We start from the raw sequence: 21,006 nt of genomic DNA, 5'->3' as shown, positions 1-21,006 counted from the left end.
TATATATCTAATTAATTAATTTAAAATTAATTATTTGAATATACAAATTTAATATATAAAAATATATATATATATATAAGTAAATAAATAAATAAATAAATAAATAAATAATAAATAATAATAAATTAAAAAAATAATTAAATTAAAATAAATTAATAAATAAGAAAGAAAACTCACATAGAAAGATATCTTCATGCAAATTCCCACCATCACCCTAAACAAAAGATAGGCATCATTAGGACCTTAGCCACCAGGGCAGTCAGAATATCGGATCCTGACCATTTAAACGATGAACTCAACCATCTTCGCAAAGTGTTTGAACTAAATGGCTATAATAGAAACACCATCAAGAAAGCCATGCACCTATCCATAAAGAAAAACAATAATAATATTGAGGATCCAAACTTATCAATTCCTATGATATCCATTCCTTACATAAAAGGCACCACAGATAAAATTTCTAAAGTTCTCAATAAACATAACATTAGTGTAGCATTCACCCCTGCTAACACCATTAGACAATTATTCAACTCTGTCAAAGATCCTATAAACCCTAACCTCCAGAAAGGTGTTTATGTGATTCCTTGCTCATGCGGCAAAGAATACATAGGTGAAACAAGAAGATCTCTTAAGGTTAGAATCAAAGAACACACTGCTGACTTAAGAAGAGAAAGAATTTCTAAATCAGCCTTAGCAGAGCATGTTCACTCTTCCTCTCATTACATCTGCATGGAAGAGGCCAAACTTGTTAGGAAAGAAGATCATTGTCTCAAAAGAAAAATTAAAGAAGCAATTGAAATAGAAAAAAGGAAAAATAACCGAGATGATGGATTAAAACTGAGTAACACTTGGAAACCTTTATTAGAAATCTTAAAAAATCATTGATCTGCTCTTTAACCTTCCTCCCTTAATTAATTCTTAACCATCCTCATTCATCCTTCTTTCTTAAAATTCACTATTAGATTTCTTCTCATATATCTTGATATCATTAATAACTCTCCTTAGCTAATTCATATAGTTAAACTTAAGTCAAAATATAAAAAATCACCTCTAGGATTATAGATGATACTGTAAGAATTTCTTACTGTTCCTATATATCTAATTAATTAATTTAAAATTAATTATTTGAATATACAAATTTAATATATAAAAATATATATATATATAAGTAAATAAATAAATAAATAAATAAATAATAAATAATAATAAATTAAAAAAATAATTAAATTAAAATAAATTAATAAATAAATAAAAAAATTAAAATATGTAAATTAATTAGTTAACAATATAATTAAACCTATAAAAGATAGACCCTTTCCTCCTATGTAATTAATCTCAATAAGAATTCAATCAATTAATTAAAAATCAAATTAAAAATAATAATCTAATAATAATAATAATAAATCAATAATAATAATATAATAATAATATATATAAATGATATTATTAAAGGAATATTAAATAGATTAAAGAAACTAATTAAAAAAATTAAAATCAATCAAACAAATATATTAATAAATAAATAATAATAATAAATAAATAAATAAAATAATAATAATAATAAATAATAATAATAAAAACATATATATAATAATAATAATAATAAAATAATAATAAATAAATGAAATTAAACAAGCCGACCTAATTTCTCACATTCTTAATAACTCTCATATATATATATTAATAATCATAGCTCTGGGATATATCATTAATGTTAAAGATTATCTATTGTCGCATCCCCTGATGATGGACTCACTTTGTAGTTCGAAACGTTGGGTTCACAAAACTCCACAACAGGTCATTCCTCCTCTTTCTAAAACAAAAAATAAATTTTAACAGTAAATTTTTTGTAGTGACACTATTTTTCATTTTGATATTTTTTAGGTATATAGATATTTTTTGTTAGCTTTCCCTGAAATCCAATAAATTTTTTTAGACTGGCAATTTTAATATAAAATTCAAAAATACATTTAAACAATGAAAAAATACACATTCTAGATATAGAGAGAGAACCAAATTCATTGGGATCTATAAAATACTGAGAGGGACACAATTTTTTTCATATTTTACATTTTAAAAGAGGATTGCACCTGAAAAGATTTATTCCACTTGCAACATGCTAAATCTGTAATTAAGATATATCTATACTAATATAATAAATTTTCATTAACAAAAAATATGATAAAATCCTTGTTATATTAAAATTTCTTAGTTAAAACACACTCTTTTCTATTGTGAAATTTGAAAGCATTTTGATGTGAGGAGGAATAACCTATAACTTACAACAACCCTTAAAATCCATATATTTGAGATCTTTGAGTTTTGTGATTTCATATGGCAATGGTTCTAAATGACAACATCCATTGAGATCCAAAAATATGAGATTTTTGAGATCTCTAATTTCACATGGAAATGATTTTAACCGTTTACATCCCTTGAGGTGTAAAAACTGATTGTTTAAAATATTGTCAATGCTTGAGTGCACATCACCAATTTCAGTATAATTCAACTAAGAAATTCAAGTTGTTTTTGTTTTTTGTTTTGTTTTTCTTAAGGAAAGAAAAAACTAAAAACTTTCTATTAATTAGAAATATGTTGACATAAGCATGAATATAACATATGTTCTAGTATAATCCCAGTTACATATGATTAATAACAAGATATAGGGTTCACAAACCCCTCAAACAAACCCCAAAAGGAGCACAATATATACCCCAACAACGACCGTCCACACATCATTCTAGCACTGCTAGAAGATGCTCCAACCGACAAGATATGAAGAAGAGGATTCATTGTATAAAACCTTAGGGTCAACGAGCACCATAGCACATCACAAAGAGATTTAAAAATTTTGGGCACGCACGCCCGACCAAATAAAACCCCAAGGAATGCAGGCCCACAAAAATCCAAAGTGGGAGCTATAAATGATGTGAAAAGGTGGCCAACCCACAAATAAAAAATGTTTCAAACCCCAATAACCAACACCGGAGGCAGAACTAGGGATAATACACCCACAAAATATCTCATAGGATCAACACCCATCATAGGGATGCGATAACGAAAAACAAGTGACAAGACCCGACAAATCCCATTGCCACGACCCAATAGTCATATCGAAAAACTTTCACCAAAGAAATCTACAACGACCAAAACCAGAAATAGGGTGGTAATGATCTTGAGTAGTAAAGACATAATAAGCAAAACTGTAGTGAAGTCCTGAACCCTGACGTGGACAAAGCTTCCACATGGCGACATAGATGACAATTGCAAAGGAAGGGGCATAGTCGAGAAAGGTAGGCTAAGAGGCATGAATAAGAGAGTTAAGTAGACAATGTTCACCACAAAACTGTCCCATCTACATCAACAGTAACTGGAAACAGGGCAGTGGTGACCCCGAGTAGCAGAAGACACACCGAGTAGAACTATAACGAAGTCCTGAACCCCAACCAATATAGAGCTTCCACATGACGACGACAACAACAACAATAGAGGATGAGGGCACAATCGATAAATTTGGGTTAAGATGTAGGAATAAGAGTCCGAGTAGGCTAGGCTTCGTTGTTCGACATTCCCTCCCTCAACAACCTCTCTCCACAAATTGCACCCTTGGTGGTTAGCCCTTACCTGTTTTCCTTAGCAACGAGAAAATACAGGGACTAAAATTCAAATTGTTTTATTTTCCACAATGATCTTGGCAATAATTGTAGCCCCATGTCACCTAAATATAACACCCTAAGAGACACAGGGTTAAGGAAGAATGCTTTCGAAATCATTTCCAATTAAAATTTGCATACCAAAGTTAGAGTCACTAGTTTTGGATATCTCAACTCCTTTGTTGGCAGAGATGTAGTATCACTACCAAAAAGGGAGAATCATATGCAATTATCACAATAGAAGGATCTTGTCTCTAAAGGGGCTAAAAACATTATGGCACAGGTAAAATATATAAATACGAAGATACACACAATTGATTAATAGGAAAATCTAGATATTGTATATATATTAAAAATAAAATATAAATATATATTAAAATATAAATATAAATATTTTATTTATTATATATAAGTATTTTAATAATAAGTAAAGTTATATTTCTTATATAATATATATACATATAGGCAAAGGATATCCACCATCCTTAAAAAATTTAAATTCTATATTTTGTAGCGAAAAATACTTTAATATAAATTTTATATAGTAAGATACAAAATATTAATAGTGTTTGGTTTAAAGATGTTATTTGAGAGAATGTATACATATTAGTGTTAAACAAAATCATAGTAGAAAAAATAAATTTAGCAAAACTCAAGAAAATACTGGGAATAATGTTGGCTTTTTTGTGTTGAAAACTTGCTTTAAACCATTGGAAATTGAATGTTGTTGTTGCCAACTACTTTTTTGACAATTATGGTGGGGTTGGCCATGATGTTTGGAAGATAATTCATCATATTGTTCACCTAAAGAGCTTATTTCCTAGCATGTAAGCTTATTAATTTGGTGTTCTAGTGCATTGAGATGATCTATTTGTGCTTTTAGAATGTAAGTGTATTAACTTATGGTTCTAATGTATCTATAGGACTCATTTTTGAAAATTTTGAAAACTCAATAGCCTTTAGCAATAGGAAGAGAAAGAAATGACCAAACTCTTCCACCTAAAGATACAAGTAAGGAAGAAACATATTATGGTCATTGACTCAAGATCACATGCAAATCTCATTTCAGTAAAGCTAGTATATAAATTTTCATTGGAAGTTTGTGATCATCCAAGCATTAGGATTAGTAAATAAGGAAGCATAGTTAAAGGTAACAAAACAATGCAAAATTATATTAGTTATCTATGTTTATTTTATTAATGAGGTAGAATTCGATGTAGTTCCCTTTGATGTATGTTTAGTGGTGTTTGGAAGTCCCTACATGTACATGTAACATGCAATATTCATGTGCACATCCAACAATACCATCTCACCAATGATGGAAAATTGTTCACCATAAATGTGCACAAAGTAAAGTTAAAATTTTCACCAGCAAATGCCAACCAAGCCAATAAAATGATCATTTCTGGAAAGAAGTTTGTTTTATTGTTTTTAAGAGAGAATCATCTTGTAGAAGAGTTAACAAGTGCAAAGGCATCCTTAGAGGGGTGTACTAAGAAACATAAAAAACAACTGGCAGAGTTTCTATAGGCTTACAGGGATGTGTTCTAGTAGCCCAAAGGGCTACCACCCAAGAGGGAAGCAGAGCATAAGATCCAAATATTTCAATAGCTCCCTCGCTAAACATTGGGTTGTACAGTTACTTTGTTATAGAAGCAAGTGAGGTGAAGAAACAATTGAAAAAACTACTAGAATGGGGTGTCATTCGACTAAGTACACCACCATGTGGGTCAACCATAATCATAGTTCCAAAAAGAATGGGACTTGGTGCATGTGTATTAATTGCATTGCATTGAAGAAAATCACACTCAAGAATAGGTACCCCCTACCCAAGATTGATGATTTGTTGAATTAGTTGTAGTAAGTGAAATACTTCACCAAGGTGGACTTAAAGTCTAGATATCAACAGTTTTGAGTCAGAGAATAAGATTCTTGGAATAACGCCTTCAAAACCAGACAAGGTTTGTATGAATGGGTAGTCAAGCCATTTGGCCTATGCAATGTACCAACTATGTTCATGAGGGTAATGAATGATATGTTGCACAATTTTATAGATTCATTTGCTATTTTATATTTGGATTATATACTGGTATATAGTGCTACCTAAGAGGAGCACATCTCACCTTTGATGCAGGTGTTGGAGACATTAAATAAGCACCAATTTCTAGAAAATCTCAAGAAGTGTGAGTTTTCACAGTAGTATCTGGTGTATATACGGTATGTGATGGGTGGAGGAGAGACAAAAATAGATCCTGCCAAGATGGAGGCCATCACAAAATGGTTCATACCTACTAATGTTTCCGAGGTTAGGAGTTTTGTTGGGGTGACACAATGCATGAGGAAATTCATAGCCTCATTTTTAGTGGTAACAACATCACTCCATGCCATACTAATAAGTGGCAAGAGTTTCTAGTGGGGAAAGGGTAAACAAAGGGCACTTGATGAGTTAAAGAAGAAGATTAGTCAAGCACTAGTTCTTTCACTACCAAACTTGGATAATCCCTTTCAAGTGGAGATAGATCTCATTATGTTATGGGAGCGATCTTGATGTGGGGGGGAGGCTTGTATGCTACCATTCTAAATTAGTTCATGGTGTAGTTGTTAAACATCCTAATTTTGATAAGGAGGTTTATGAAATGGTGCAATCTGTGAAGAAGTGGAAGCATTATCTAATGGGTAAGGAGACAATAATCCATATATATCACTAGCCACTATAGTAGTTGCAGGCCCCAAGTAAGTTATAGATGATAGAAGATATAGTTTTGCAAAAAAGGCTTAGAACTACAAGAGAGGGACAAAACAAACTTTAACAGATTGGGTTGAAAGGAGAACTTCTTGCCAAAGCTAAATGGCACACCCGAGAGATGGTGGAGGATAAATTTCCTCACCTCATTCACTGGAAGCATTCTAGGACTAAAAGTCTCAAAAAATGGGGAGTGATTCATATTTGATAATTATATTGCTTTTCATCCACGTCAATTATTTTAGCATGGAAAAAGTGGAGGAATCATCTAATAGGACCATTTTTATCCGCGAGACCCAGTTTGGGAAATTAGGGCCTAAAATCTTCTCGGAGCATTTTGAGGCATCAAAGAGTGTTTTTTAGGGGGTAAAACTTTGAAACTTTAGTGCTACACTCTTTTCTCCTATTCTACACACAAATATCTTTCCAACAATGCAAGAATCATCTTGGTTGGAGTCCATATGGAAAATTTATGCCACTCGAAAGTTGACCTTCTTGTTTTCACCAACATAATTCGAGGGGATTCCATGTTATCCACATTTATTCATGGAAAATATGATAGGCACATGATAATGATGAATAAGACTCTAGAATAGTCCATATTGTAACTCTGGTTAAGATTTAAAGGAGTCAAACCTAACTACTACTTGGCTATTAGGTTATGTTATAAATGGGCCACTAGGAGGAAAAGGGGTTCCATTCTTTTCGAGTGCATTTTGTTGCATAGACAAATAGAATAACTAATAAGGATAGGGAGAGAGCACACATATATTATTTTTGCATTGTGGTAGCCCACGGGCCACATACCTTCTTTGTACTTTCAACCATTTTCTATTCAAATAAAGAGAGCAAAGCGACCTCACCTTCCAACTAGGTTTTCTCCCGAAAGGATTTCCCAAGATATATTTTGTGTTAATCGTAGTTTATGAGTTTTTATTTCATTGTTCTCTATTTTTTTTCGTAATTATAATTAGCATGCATACACAATAATCAGTGAGTTACATATCTAAAAATGTAAAGAGAAATAAACCCTTGTGGTGGAGATTTCAGATTTTTAAGTACAATTTGTGAGATTTGTTGTGATGAATTGTTGAGTGGAATGTCCACAAAAATTTACAAATCACATATGAAAAAATAGGATAGAAAAGTGGATAATGATGCAGGAAAGCAAAAGGATGAAGTGACAAAAGATGGAAAAAAAAATAAATAGCATGGTTAACACTGAAGAAGAAAACGAAGTGAGTTATAAATAAAAGTATTTCGTGTGTGGGTTGAGAGGTATATACAATAAATCCTTGAAGGAATACATCCCTAAGAAACAGTTCTTGGATAATGTGATTTTATAATGATATTGGTTAGAGATTAAAAACTTTTGAACTTGTGTGTACCCGAGTCGATAATGTTTGAGGTAAAAACCACTAATGCAAAAGATTTTTCATGATGTGTTATTGTGGTAAGCATAAACTAAAAGAGGATCTCAGATCATTAAGAGAGAAAATATATGTGGGTAGAACCATCGATTTGATGTAGTCTACACATAACAGAGTCATCGATCTTAGTGAGGAGGCAATCAGGTAGATTTCAAGTAAAGAAAAAGGGTCTTGTGTAGGAATAGAATGAAGATTGAGGATACGAAAAAGAAAAGATAACTATGAGGAAAATTTTTGCAAGAGATAGACGACCCAGGGATGTGTGTGTACGAAGATTTGTTTTCCTATGGAGTATGATTTAGGAGCATCGACATCAAGGTTACAATTGAGTCAGGAACCCAAGAGATTGAGGACGATGAAAATGAGAGTGGTGATATAGAGTAAGAGGGATATGTATGCAAATTTTGATGGAAGAATGGTTGATGAAGCATGTATGAGAATAAGTTTTCTAGAGAACTAGTAGATATAACGACTGACAACCCATTTATTCATGTAGATGGTGATCCTTTCATATGTACTTCAACTAATATTTATGTAGGTACAAGATGATAGCAAAGAAGATCAAGAAGGAAGAAGACCAAATAACTATTAAAGATGAAGAAAAAGGACAACAAAGGAAAATAATGAGAAAGGACTAATTTAATGAAGAATGCTTGTTAAAGAGGAGACATAAAAAAATAGTACCTATTTGTAATTCTTAATGGATGATATTATGAATATTCTAATAGTGTATGCATATTCTAGAAAGTCTATGTAAGAGAAAGTGGTCCAGGGTAGGGTAGTCCCTACTACTCATGTGGAAATTATGCTTTTAGAAAATTTGCAAATTAATATATGAAGTGGAAAAATTAATTGTCTGCGAAGGGGAAAGAACTTGCGTACTTTTTTGGTAGGTAGTAACCACAACTAAGTCTCCTACTTGTTAAAGTGTTGAAAGGCACATAGATAAGGGTGGAAAGTTACTCTCGATAAGTATATTTATTTACATCTTGGTCCTATCTATGTTTTATACAAATACTTGATGGTAAATATGTCATTTATGTGAGTATGAGCTATTTTCGAAGAATTTAATTTTAGATGGTTTTCCTATGAAGCTTATTAATGAAAATTTGTTCCACAAATATCTAAAAATCATGGCATAAATATTGCAACTGCATTTAAACATTATGGCAAAAAAATATGAGGCAATTATCCACATGGCATTTTATTGTAAAAAGGCTACAATAAGACCTTCAATTTATGGTCCAATCAAATGCTTGAAAAATAATTTCTTCAATAACATTGAAAAATAAATATTCCTTTTCCAAAGTTAAATATTATTACTTGTATTGGTCAGTGCTAAACTAATAGTGACCAACAACAAATTGATTGATAGAGTCCTACCTTGAGGTGGAGAAAATCTAGCAAATATAGAGATGAATATTGTTGAAAAAATCATGGATGAAATAATGGATAGATCATAGGAGATAGTTAGGGAGATATTATTGGATATATTTAAGGAAATAATTAAAACTAATTAGATAATTATGATGCATTTTTTATGGTCACATATAATTATAAATATAAATTCCCTTAACAGAGGACTACATCATGCTAGGGTATAAACTACTTTTGGATTTCTTCAATCTTCCTCCAAAAGTTTTTGGATATACATCCATGTAAAATACCAATAACAACTAGGGTTTCAAAAAATACTTTTTTAATCTTAAATCCTAATATTTCTCTATTTATAATAATTTCTAAGTTTATACCTACCTACCTATATATATATATATATATATATATATATATATATATATATATATATATAAATGAAGAAGGATTTTTCTTTAGTACTATATTTTGGACTTTTCGGTGCCCAAATCCTATGGAAAAATTTGAGATGAAATCTTGATTTGTGTTATTTAAATTGGCTTTTTTACACTATATATATGGATTCAACACCGTAAAAAACTCCTAGTGCACTTTGATTGTGCAGGGGTTACCTATCAAGCTTGTGATTTCAATAAACTCCTGTGGAATTTTAGAGAAATTAGATCCAAAAAACCGAGCTGAAAAACATCCAAAAAACCTCACTAAAAACAACTCTAATGAAGAGTACTATTATTTTCTACTATGATTTTATTAATAATTGAAATTTTTATTAATAGTTATATGTCAATTATAAAAATGTAAAAAATTCATTAATCATTCTGTAGAAATATGATTAAATTAATGAACTCCACATCAACACATTTATATTATTAATTATTTTATGATTTAAAAAAAAAAAAATTTCACCGATTCCCAATATGTTTTAGAATGTAAATTTTGTTATCTATAAAATATTTTAATTTAATTATATTTTAAATTATATTTTTAAGTTTTTAAAATTAAAATTTAAAAAAACAAATATTAATGTTTCTATTGGTGACAAGGTGTTTTATTAAGGCATTGGATGGTGTAAAGGTTCCTAGTTGGAAACTTTATGGGTAAAATTCTAATCATGGCAAGGGATGATGTGGGAAGCATGATTTTGAAAACTTAAAAGATCCTCAAATGTAGAAATGAGTCTTTGGAATTAATCACATTGGATTAAAAATTTATTTATTTATCTATTTTATTTTTTTAATATTATTATATAAATTGATAATTAATCCAGTTTTCAACCAAACGTATATTGAATAGGTGAACCCTAACAAATAATATTATATAAATTAATTATTCTTACATAATATTATTATATAAATTGATAAATAATTTATAATATCGATATAAAATATTTAATTATTACATAATAGATGGTTTCTAACTAAATATTAAATAATTTAACAAACATCTCTTTATCACATATTCTTAAATAATTTTTTCTTTTCTCAGTAATGATTTCACCAATGGCTAATTTTAAATGGCTAACCTTGAACAATGATGCATCCCTACTATTTATTCTTTGAGATCAATTGATTTCTCATCTTGTCATGAGGATGAACCACATTAGTTGGTTTGAAACCTCGACCCAATCCTACTGATGTGATTAATCCGAAAAACTGGTTTCTACATTATGAATAACAAAAGTGTGAGATCCTCAATGATAACTACTCAAACCAAATTAAATATACTAATCATCTCCATACTCACATAACTTAATAAATTATATATATAAATATATAATATATTAATTTAATTAAATATTATACTCCCATGACTTAATAAACTATACCTATAAATATATAATATTTCAATTTAATTAAATATTATTAATATTTATAAAAAAAATTGGGTTACACATTTGAAAAAAAAGTCAGCTAACAAAATTATTAAAATTTTAAAAATTAAATTTTGATATTACTTTTTTATTTGTTTTAAATTGTGATTATTAAAGACTTATTTTCAAATTTTATATAAAGTAGGTTATACCTTTCTTACATTTATGAGATGAAAATCTATAAATTCTAATTCCATATTTATGGAAAGGTTTGAAGGATTTTTAACAAGCAATGACGTCTGATGACTGTGTATCCCACTGTTGATTTTACTAGTATAGTAATCCTCTGTAGGTTTATATTTATATATGATTTATAATAAGTCAAGTCAGCTTGCATTTTCAATAATGACTAATGACTGCCTATCCATTGCCGTGTATCTCATTGCAAGTTCGTGTTTATGTATGATTGTCTCTAGCCCCTTCAGACCCGTGATTCTTCTGTTGCCAAGCCAAAAAATTGGCCATGGCTGCTATTATCACTGAAGTGGCTGCCAATACGGTCAGTAACGCTATTTCTGCACTCATCCGACAAATAGATGATGTTATTCGGTTGGATGAGAACCGTCAGCTTCTAGAAGGGCAGTTAAATCGTATGAAGACTCTTTTACTCGATGTTAGAGATCAATTTCAAGATCGGCAAAAGACGCCCCCTCAATCTCTGCAAAATTGTCTGCGAAGGATGCAAGATGCAGTTGGAAAAGCAAGAGAGTTGATCGATTGCTCTCGAAGGCGGCAGCGGTGTATCAGTTGCCTCCTTTGCAAGCCTAAACTTTCTACAGAAATCCGAAAGTGGAAGACAACTTTTGATGAGCTCTTTCACAATCTTCAGACAGACTTCTCTGTGTTTCACAGTGCTCAACAGATTGCGTCCGCGGCGCCACAACAGGCGAATCTACTGCTTCAAGACGAACCAGACACCGGACTGGTAGGGTTGGAAATTAGATCTGCTGAAATACGACTTGAGAGGTGGCTTACAGAGGCCCCCTGCGATCGGATATTTGCTGTATATGGGATGGGTGGGGTTGGCAAAACAGCGTTGCTAAAAAAGGTCTACAACACCTACAAGGTAAGTGGTGTTTTTGATCATCTGATTTGGGTTGCAGTTGCCCAATTTTCCATTCTGGAGTTGCAAAGTCGTATGGCTTCTGCAATCAATTTAGACCTCAGTGCCTATTCTTATAATGATGTTGAGTCGCGGAAGATGAAGCTGTCGGCACATCTGAGGACGAAGAAATTTTTCCTAATTTTAGACGATTTGTGGAGCGCAGTCACTCTGAAAGAATTGGGCGTGGAATTTGGCGAGAACAAAGGGAGCAAAGTTGTATTCTCTACTCGAAATAGAGATCTGATTCCAGAAATGAATGCAGACCAGTCCATGCAAATACAGCCACTGCCAAGAGAGGAAGCCTGGGAATTGTTTTGCAAAGTAGCTTTCGAAGACGGGCACGTGCCTGACGAGATAGAGCATATTGCTAGAGTCCTCGCGGAGGAGTGTAAAGGGTTGCCCTTGGCTATAAATGTCATAGCTTCAACAATGATTGGCAACCGGGCTGTAAATGAGTGGAACCTTGCTTTAAGGCAGATTCAGACTTTGGATTCAAATTTTCCAATGACTCATCCTCGCATTGATCGAGATCTGTATCAGCGATTGAGATGGAGCTACGATTGTTTACCCCATGCTCATTTTAAGACCTGCTTTTTGTATTGTGTGATGTTTCCTGAAGACTGGTACATTCCGGTGCACATTATATCGCAGATCTGGATAGCAGAAGGTATAGTAAAGAGCAAAGATATGGACTTCTTAATGGATACTGCGCACAGCTATGTAAAGTTACTTGCAGATCGTTCCTTAATCCACTTGCGAGCAGTTGGTGGATCCAGTTATTGGGGCTTTTCTTTCGCAGTTCACGATGTTGTGCGCGACACGGCAATTTATGTGGCAGAGAGAGAGGAGAATTTTGTATCCATGGCAGGCCAACATTGCCCCAATGTTGACGCTCTTTTTCCCGACATCGAGAGTCGCGATAACTGCAGGAGGCTCTCCCTTGTTGGTAGCAATATTACGTCTCTACCAAACAAGGAATTGAGATGTCCAAAATTGGTCAGCCTAATTCTAACACACAACCTTGAATTAAAGGAGATTCAGGAAGCATTTTTGCTTGACCTCGTCTTTCTGAGGGTGTTAGGTTTAAGTCACACGGGTCTACAATTATTGCCAAGATCGTTGTGGCAATTGAAACAACTTGAATATCTTGGTTTGAGCTATATTCAAATTGAATATGTGCATTCAGGCATTGGCAATCTTTCAAACCTTCAGTTTTTACATCTCAGTGGATGTAAGAGGTTAAAATCATTGCCATGTGAAATGAGAGATCTCAAAAATCTCAAATTTCTGGATCTCAACGGATGTCATAATTTAGAATCATTGCCATCTGAAATCGCAGAACTCAAAGAGCTCAAATATCTGAATCTCAAGGGCTGTCGTAAGTTACACGTGATTCCTCCTGAGATCAGACTGCTTACAAATTGTGAAATTCTGCGGTAGAGAAGAGGGACAGGTGATTCCCCGTGAGATTAAATTGCTCTCAAATTTCGCGTTCATGTTTGTACTGGAAATTTTAATATAAAAAGGATGTGATCGTAATTGTTTTGTTAATAAAATTTTATTGTGCAAAATACATTTTATTATATAAATCAATACATTTTCAATATAATTTTTATAATTTATAAGATTTATATATCATTCTTAATTTAATTGATTTAATAATTAAAAATATGTATTTGTTAATAAACATTATAAAATCAAATCTTTTTTTGATTAGCCTTAGTCTAATGAGACTGTTTTTTATTAGTTATGAAAGTAATGGAAATTTGGGTATATTTTGAGAAAATCTGACAAGGATTTTTGTAAATCTAAGTTATAGTGGTTAAACTTCAAATTTTTAAGTCTTTTAGGTGATTTTGATGGTGCTGAATCCATTTCCACCATTAAAAACAAGATTCAAACACTGCTTTTACAAGAATTTTTGAATTTTTTTTCTTAATTCCAACCACTTTTACTTACCAATTTTACTTACCAATTCCTCCATGTAAACGACTCCCTTTGATTATTAGAGAGATGAAACGATGTGCAATTATTGACATGTCTCCTCTAAAGAACAAAGATGTAGACACTTTAATGATAATTCACACAACTATGTAAATTGCTCCTTATTCCAGTTGGTTTGAAGTTCACGATGTTGCACGTGACATGGAAAATTGTGTATCCATGGCAGGTAAACATTGCCCAGACATCGACGCCTTTTTCCCGCACATCGACATTTCAGGGAATTGCAAGAGGCTCTCCCTTTATAGTAGTGACGTCTCTGCCACCAAAATAATTGAGATATCGAAAACTGAAATAGGAGAGAATTGAACATATTGGTTTATAAAATGATTTTATTAATTATCTGTGTGATTTATTTTGTTTTTGAGATTGTCTTTTCAAAAGATAATTTAAATAAAAAAATGATTTTATTAGACATATAGAAAATGTTGAGATTGAATTTACAAAAGTAAATTTAATGTTTTTTTTTTTCAAAATGATGATTAAGAAAATAAAAGATATTAGTGTAATTAATATTTATGTTAATTATATTATGATTTAGATATATTTTACTAATATTAACAATAAATTAAAACAAAGAAGTACATACCATCTTTCCTTCTCCCCTTTAATAAATATAAGAAGATATGTTTTTATTTATTGAATACAAAGTTCATTTGTTGTCACAAGTGGGATTCTTTCCCTATTCATTTTATTTATATCTTTGATATCTTTATCACTTTAGTGATTGTATAAGGTTGTGAGCTTTGGGTTGTAGTTATTCTAGGGAAATTTTGGTAGCCTCAATGGTTAGTTTAATTGTTAGATTCTCTTACACTAAAGTTCAATAAGGCTTTAAGAAATTGAATCTCATTAGGTTTTTTGGGGTTACATGTGAAATTTACAAAGTTGAGTCAAACATAAAAAAAAAACTGTGTACATTTGGAACATCTTTAGTATGAACTATCCAGAACTCATGCATGTCTAGAATAATCTTGAGAGTTATCAATGCTTTCTTCATAGGGTGAGATAAACTAAAAAATTGTTACATTCTAGGATAAGTTTGGGAACCTCAATGATTAGTTTGATTGTTAGATTCTCTTATGTTAAAGTTCAATGAGGCCTCAAGAATATAAATATCATTAAGTTTGTTTTGGTTACATGCGAAATGTACAAGGTTGAATCAAACATAAAACTTGGTGTGGGCATTTGGAAAGTCTCTAGTATGAACTATCCAAAGACTCATGCATGTCTAGAATAATCTCAAGAGTTATCAATACTTTCTTGATAGGGAGAGATAAGCTAAAAAAATGTTACAACTTGTAAGTATATTGCATTATCTCATCTAAACCATTACATAGGGCTAAAAGAGTCTATACCAACCTAGATCCATCTTAACTCTGAATCTACCAAACACCGAGAGGGATCAAATCTCTGTGAGGTACAAACCTCTTTTTGATTGAAAATATATTTGATCTCTCTCGGTGCTTGGTAGATCTGAAGTTAAGATGGATCTAGGTTGGTTGTTAATAAATTAATATTCTTAACTAATTAGTTAGGACAAAGAGAATTCCATATTCCTGGGCCCTATATTATAGAGCAGATGAATGATATTCTGGAAATGACAGTAGATCTAGCAAAGATCAATAATATTTGTACAACATATCAATACCAAGCAATCGTTTTCAGGTTCAAAGCTTTTTTGCCAAAACCCGTGGATCTTTTCCAGTGGATCTTTATGAACTGGACGGTAAACTGTGAGATTCACTTATGCTCAAAGGATTTATTTATGGTAAAATTTGGATCATTAGGGATCAGAGATCAGGTTTTACATGAGGGTCCTTGGTTCTGGGGAAACGCAAGATTATTTATCACCCCATGGTTCCCAAATTTTGATGCTAATACAATGATAGTCTCCAAAATATTGGTATGGGCAAGATTGATAACTTACCCCTTCATTTCTGGCACCCAAAATTATTGGAAGGAATCAACAACATGTTGGGGAGATATATGAAGATGGATTCACAAATAACTGAAGAATCAATTTATAATTTTTCTTGGATATGTCTAGAGGTAGACCTTAGTAAAGGACTACCCGATCGTATCTTTTTCACACACGACAACCAGAGCTAGACCCAGTTCTTAGATTATGAGAACACTCCATTTAGATGTCGTCTATGTCTTCAAATTGGACATCTACAAACCACATGTCCTTTGGCAAAGAAAGACCCTAAGAGGAAAAATAAACCTATCAAAAAGCCAAAGGGATGGCATTTCCCAACACCACAACCCAACAAAGAAGAGGAAGAGGAGGACTTGGGACCCCCTGTCGCTAAAGAAATCCCAAATCCACGTACATCTTTAGTGAAAAAAGAATTGAGTCAGCAAGGAACAGGAGGATCAGCTTCACAAAATTCAAGAGAAAAAGGTCACTCGGGCCAAGAAATGCTGAAGGAGAAGGAGATAACAAGATTCAAGCGTCCTTATACATCTGGGAGTTCAGACTCAGATAAGAACACCCAATGCAGACAGAAGAGAACCAACTAATTATTGTAACAACCAATCATGTTCAAGGAGGATGGAAAAATGTAGAAAAGAAGAAAGGGAGAAAAGGGTGACTAAGAATTTTTTTATTAGCTCCAATTTTTTTTCTTTTAAATTTTTTTGGCTTTGATTTTATGGGCACCAACTTTTTGAGTGGTGCAACTTGGGAATGCACTATGTGCATCTACGTATGTAACTTTCTATAAATAATAGAATTTTACCACGGAATAAATAAATAAACAAATAAATTATAATATCGATGTAGCGATGATGTCAACATTATTATTAGATTTTATTGAAAATTATTATAAAAATATTAATATCCACAATTAATATATAAGAAGATTAACAATAAACTTATATAAGGGTAAAAATTTAAATTTGCATAGTTAAACTTCAAAAACAAAATTATTACTATGGAGTATTTAATGCCTATGGGGGATAGTTTAACGAGCCATTGCAATGTATAAAGTAATGTAAACCACAATATTTAATGTTCAAATCCCCATTGGGTCAAACCAACAAAACTAACATATATGAACTATTTAATGTATTGTTTAATGTATGTTGATGACCACTTTACCACATATATTAATAAGTTGTAAACATGCTTTGCTATAATACCATGGGTAAATACCATTACTTATCCAAAAATCGTAACTCATTCACAATCAAAATAATTTATACATATTTTATTTTATAACATTTTTTAAATTAAATCTAAAAGCAAACGATTATAATTATTTTGACATATATTTGCAATCTTCCACCAAGTTTTCGAGAAGAGGAAATGCGGGAGCGAGGATACGCACAAGGGGGGCGTAAATAAGCAATCCCAAATTCTAGGGATTTTTCAGGGAAACGGGGGACGTCATAGTCATAAAAATTATAAAATTATAAATTATTAAAATTTTAATATATAAAAATAAAGAAATAAAATCCTAAAAATATGTGAATAACCAAATAGAAAATCTTAATAATTATGAAATATACATATAAAGACTAAATATTATCATCATTACATATTATACTATTATCATTTGACATTTTTGCATTGCAAATCTAAAAGTAAATTACTAAGTTGAATCCATCATTTGACATTCTACAATGTTCCTTCTAAATTCATCACATGGCATGATGAAAGGTACATCTAAATTAAATTAATAAATTCATCATTTGACAATTGAAATTATGCAATGCACATCAAATTTTCAAAAACGATAAAAAGTAAATTCATCATATGACAATGACATTGACATTATGTTAAAGTCTAAAATAGCCATAAAATACTAAACTAAATGTAAACATACAAAGCACTGAGTAATGAAATACTAGTAAATTTCTCAAAAAATACTAAATAATACTAATAAATTTTAGCCCAAGGGTGAAATTTAAGGAGTTTTTCATTTTAGGGGCGAAATTTTTATAAAACACCCATTTGATATAGTTAACTCAACTTTTATTTAAAATATAATTATTTTTTTCATTTTAGCCCCCAAAAAAAGGGCGGCTAAACCATGCAAAACTCATTTGGCCCGATTCGCCTAGGTTTTGGAGGTTAAATTATTGCAAATCACCCAATTTTCTGCTTTGAGATATTAAATTCTTGTAAATCCCCCATTATCTGGTTTGGGAGGTTGTTAAATTCTTGCACATCATCCATTTTCTGGTTTGGGAGGTTGGATTTGCTACACTCCGGTGCACATTATATGACACATGTGGATTGCACAAGGTATAGTAAAGAGAAAAGATGTGGAAACCCTAATGGATACTGCTTACAACTACGTAAAGTTACCTGCAGATCGTTCCTTATTCCATTTGTGAGCAGTTGGTTGATCCAGTTATTGGGGCTTTACATTTGGAGTTCACGATGTTGCGGGCGACATGGCAATTTATGTGGCAGAGAATGAGAGAGGAGAATTTTGTATCCATGGAAGGTCAGCATTGCTCCCAACATCGACACCCTTTTCCCTGACATCGAGACTCACAATAATTGCAGGAGGCTCTTCCTTTTTGGTTGCAATATTACGTCTCTACCAGACAAGGAATTGAGATGTCCAAAATTGGTCAGCCTAGTTCTAACCCACAATGAATTAAAAGAGATTCCCGAAGCTTTTTTGCTTAACCTCGTCTCTCTAAGGGTGTTATGTTTATGTTACACGGTGCTAAAATTATTGCCAAAATCAATGGGGCAATTGAAACAACTTGAATTTCTTGGTCTAAACTATACTCAAATTGAATATGTGCATTCAGGCATTGGAAATCTTTCACATCTTCAGTTTTTACATCTCAGTGAATGCAAAAGATTAAAATCATTGCCATGCGAAATGAGAGATCTCAAAAATCTCAAATTTCTGGATCCAATGGATGTCATCATTTGGAATCCTTACCAGTCTCTCATAAATCTGAAATTTCTGGATCCAACGGATGTCATCATTTGGAATCCTTGCCATCTAAAATTGCAGAACTCAAAGATCTCAAGTATCTGAATCTCAAGGGCTATCGTAATTTACAGGTGATTCCTCCTGAGATTAGACTTCTTATAAATTGTGAAATTCTGCGGTAGAGAAGACGGACAGGTGATTACTCGTGAGATTCAATTGCTTTCAAATCGTCAAATTCTAAGATATAGAAGAGGAGTCTTTTTGTACTATGAAATTTTAATATAAAAAGCATGTGATTTATAAGTCTCATGCATCATTTTTAATTCAATTGATTTAATAATAAAAAATATGTATCTGTTAATAAAAAATATAAAGTCAAATCCTTCGTTGATTATTGGAAGGATGAAACGATGTGCAATTAGTTGAAACCCCGAAGTCTCGGCAACGAGTAGAGTTATTTTATCAAAGAGAAGCGATAGCCGCTCAAACAAAAGAAAGTGAGAGGTGCGAAGCAGCTCGAGAATAGCGAGAGGAGCGTGAAGGCATCAGAACAGGAGTGCAATAATTCCTTCGCTCGTTAACGAATAGATTCATGATTATATAGTTATTTTTATTTTATATGGTTCACTATACTGATTTGGTATTAGCTAAGTATCCAAATAACATGTTTTTTTTTTGTTTTTTTTTTAAATGTGGTTTATTGTATTGTTTTAGTATTAGCTATGTACACGAATAACATTTATATGTTATTTTGAGGAATCTAAGGAATCAAGATAGATAATTCACAAATAATATCTACATGTTATTTTGAGGAATCAAGATAAATAATGACATTACAGATAAATATGTCATAGTGTGAGCTTGTAACCCCAATGAGAAGGAAGACAATAGACCATCCCCACCACATGACCTACACTAGCTCGACATGATGTGTAAATTTAATCTTAGGAATCAAGATAGATAGTAGCCTGAGCTTCTAACCCCAATGAGGAGGAAGAAAATAGACCATCCGCACCACACAACCTACACTAGCTTGACATGATGTGTAAATTGAATTTTAGGAATCAAGATAGATAATTATACTACAGAAAAACATGTCATAGCCTAAGCTTCTAACCCAAGACAACAAATCGCCCCCACTACACAACACATGATGTGTATTACTCATGAGAATACTTCCACTCAATCACATTTAGACTTTTTGGGTCTACCCATTTTAAACTACTTAATGTGGTTCATCATAAGAACAAGATATGTGCATAAGAAAATAAACATCAGAGATCAGAGACCATGGTGAAGATGGTACAAAGGAGGAAAATTTGTAACTATCCATCAAGTAGTGTAATTATGGAGAAGAGGTGTAATTGTGGATGCAAAGCATAAAGCTTGGGTGTTGTGATGGTACAAATGCGGCTAGGATGTAACTATTTGTCTGATCATGTAATTATGAAGAGGTGTAATTATGGACCCACAATAGAAAGCTTGGGTGTGATGGAGAGGATTTAAATGGTTATTTGATTTTTTTTTTGATGTTATAATTTTATTATATGGAAAAATATATTATTTTTATAATATTAATTTTACTTTTTAAAATTAATATATATATATAAATAAAATAAAAAATTTATATTATTTTTCTGTATGTTATTTTAAATTAAATGTATATTTATTTTTAATTTGAAATTATTTTAAAAAGAGAAATATAATAATATAATAAAAGATATAGAATTAAATATAATTACAAGAAATAAATAAAATAAATAAATGTAATTAAAATATATTTGTAAAAGAAAAACCTAAAAATATATATATATGATTTCATCAAGTTGAATGTATTAATGAAAGTATTTAGATATGTTTGTTAGACAATAAATAAAATGATTTTGTTTTGTAATGTAAAAATTATGTCTATAGTATTAATAT

General features: G+C 31.6%; 1 protein-coding gene across 1 annotated transcript; it reads left to right on the top strand.

The window, feature by feature from the left end:
* Nucleotides 1-11,533: 11,533 nt before the first annotated feature.
* LOC149149954 (putative disease resistance protein At5g63020) lies at nt 11,534-13,615 on the top strand. The gene has a single exon (XM_089442639.1). The coding sequence runs from the start codon at nt 11,534-11,536 to the stop codon at nt 13,613-13,615; it is 2,082 nt and encodes a 693-aa protein (XP_089298765.1).
* Nucleotides 13,616-21,006: the final 7,391 nt, after the last annotated feature.

The sequence above is a fragment of the Pinus tabuliformis genome, chromosome 9 (assembly GCF_031772625.1).
Source record: "Pinus tabuliformis cultivar Carrire ecotype Pingquan chromosome 9, CPIR1, whole genome shotgun sequence".
Classification (NCBI taxonomy): domain Eukaryota; kingdom Viridiplantae; phylum Streptophyta; class Pinopsida; order Pinales; family Pinaceae; genus Pinus; species Pinus tabuliformis.
This window is presented reverse-complemented; position numbering and strand designations above follow the sequence as displayed.

Coding starts and splice junctions, on each gene's coding strand:
- LOC149149954 (XM_089442639.1), top strand. CDS start 11,534: ATGGCTGCTATTATCACTGAAGTGGCTGCCAATACGGTCAGTAACGCT.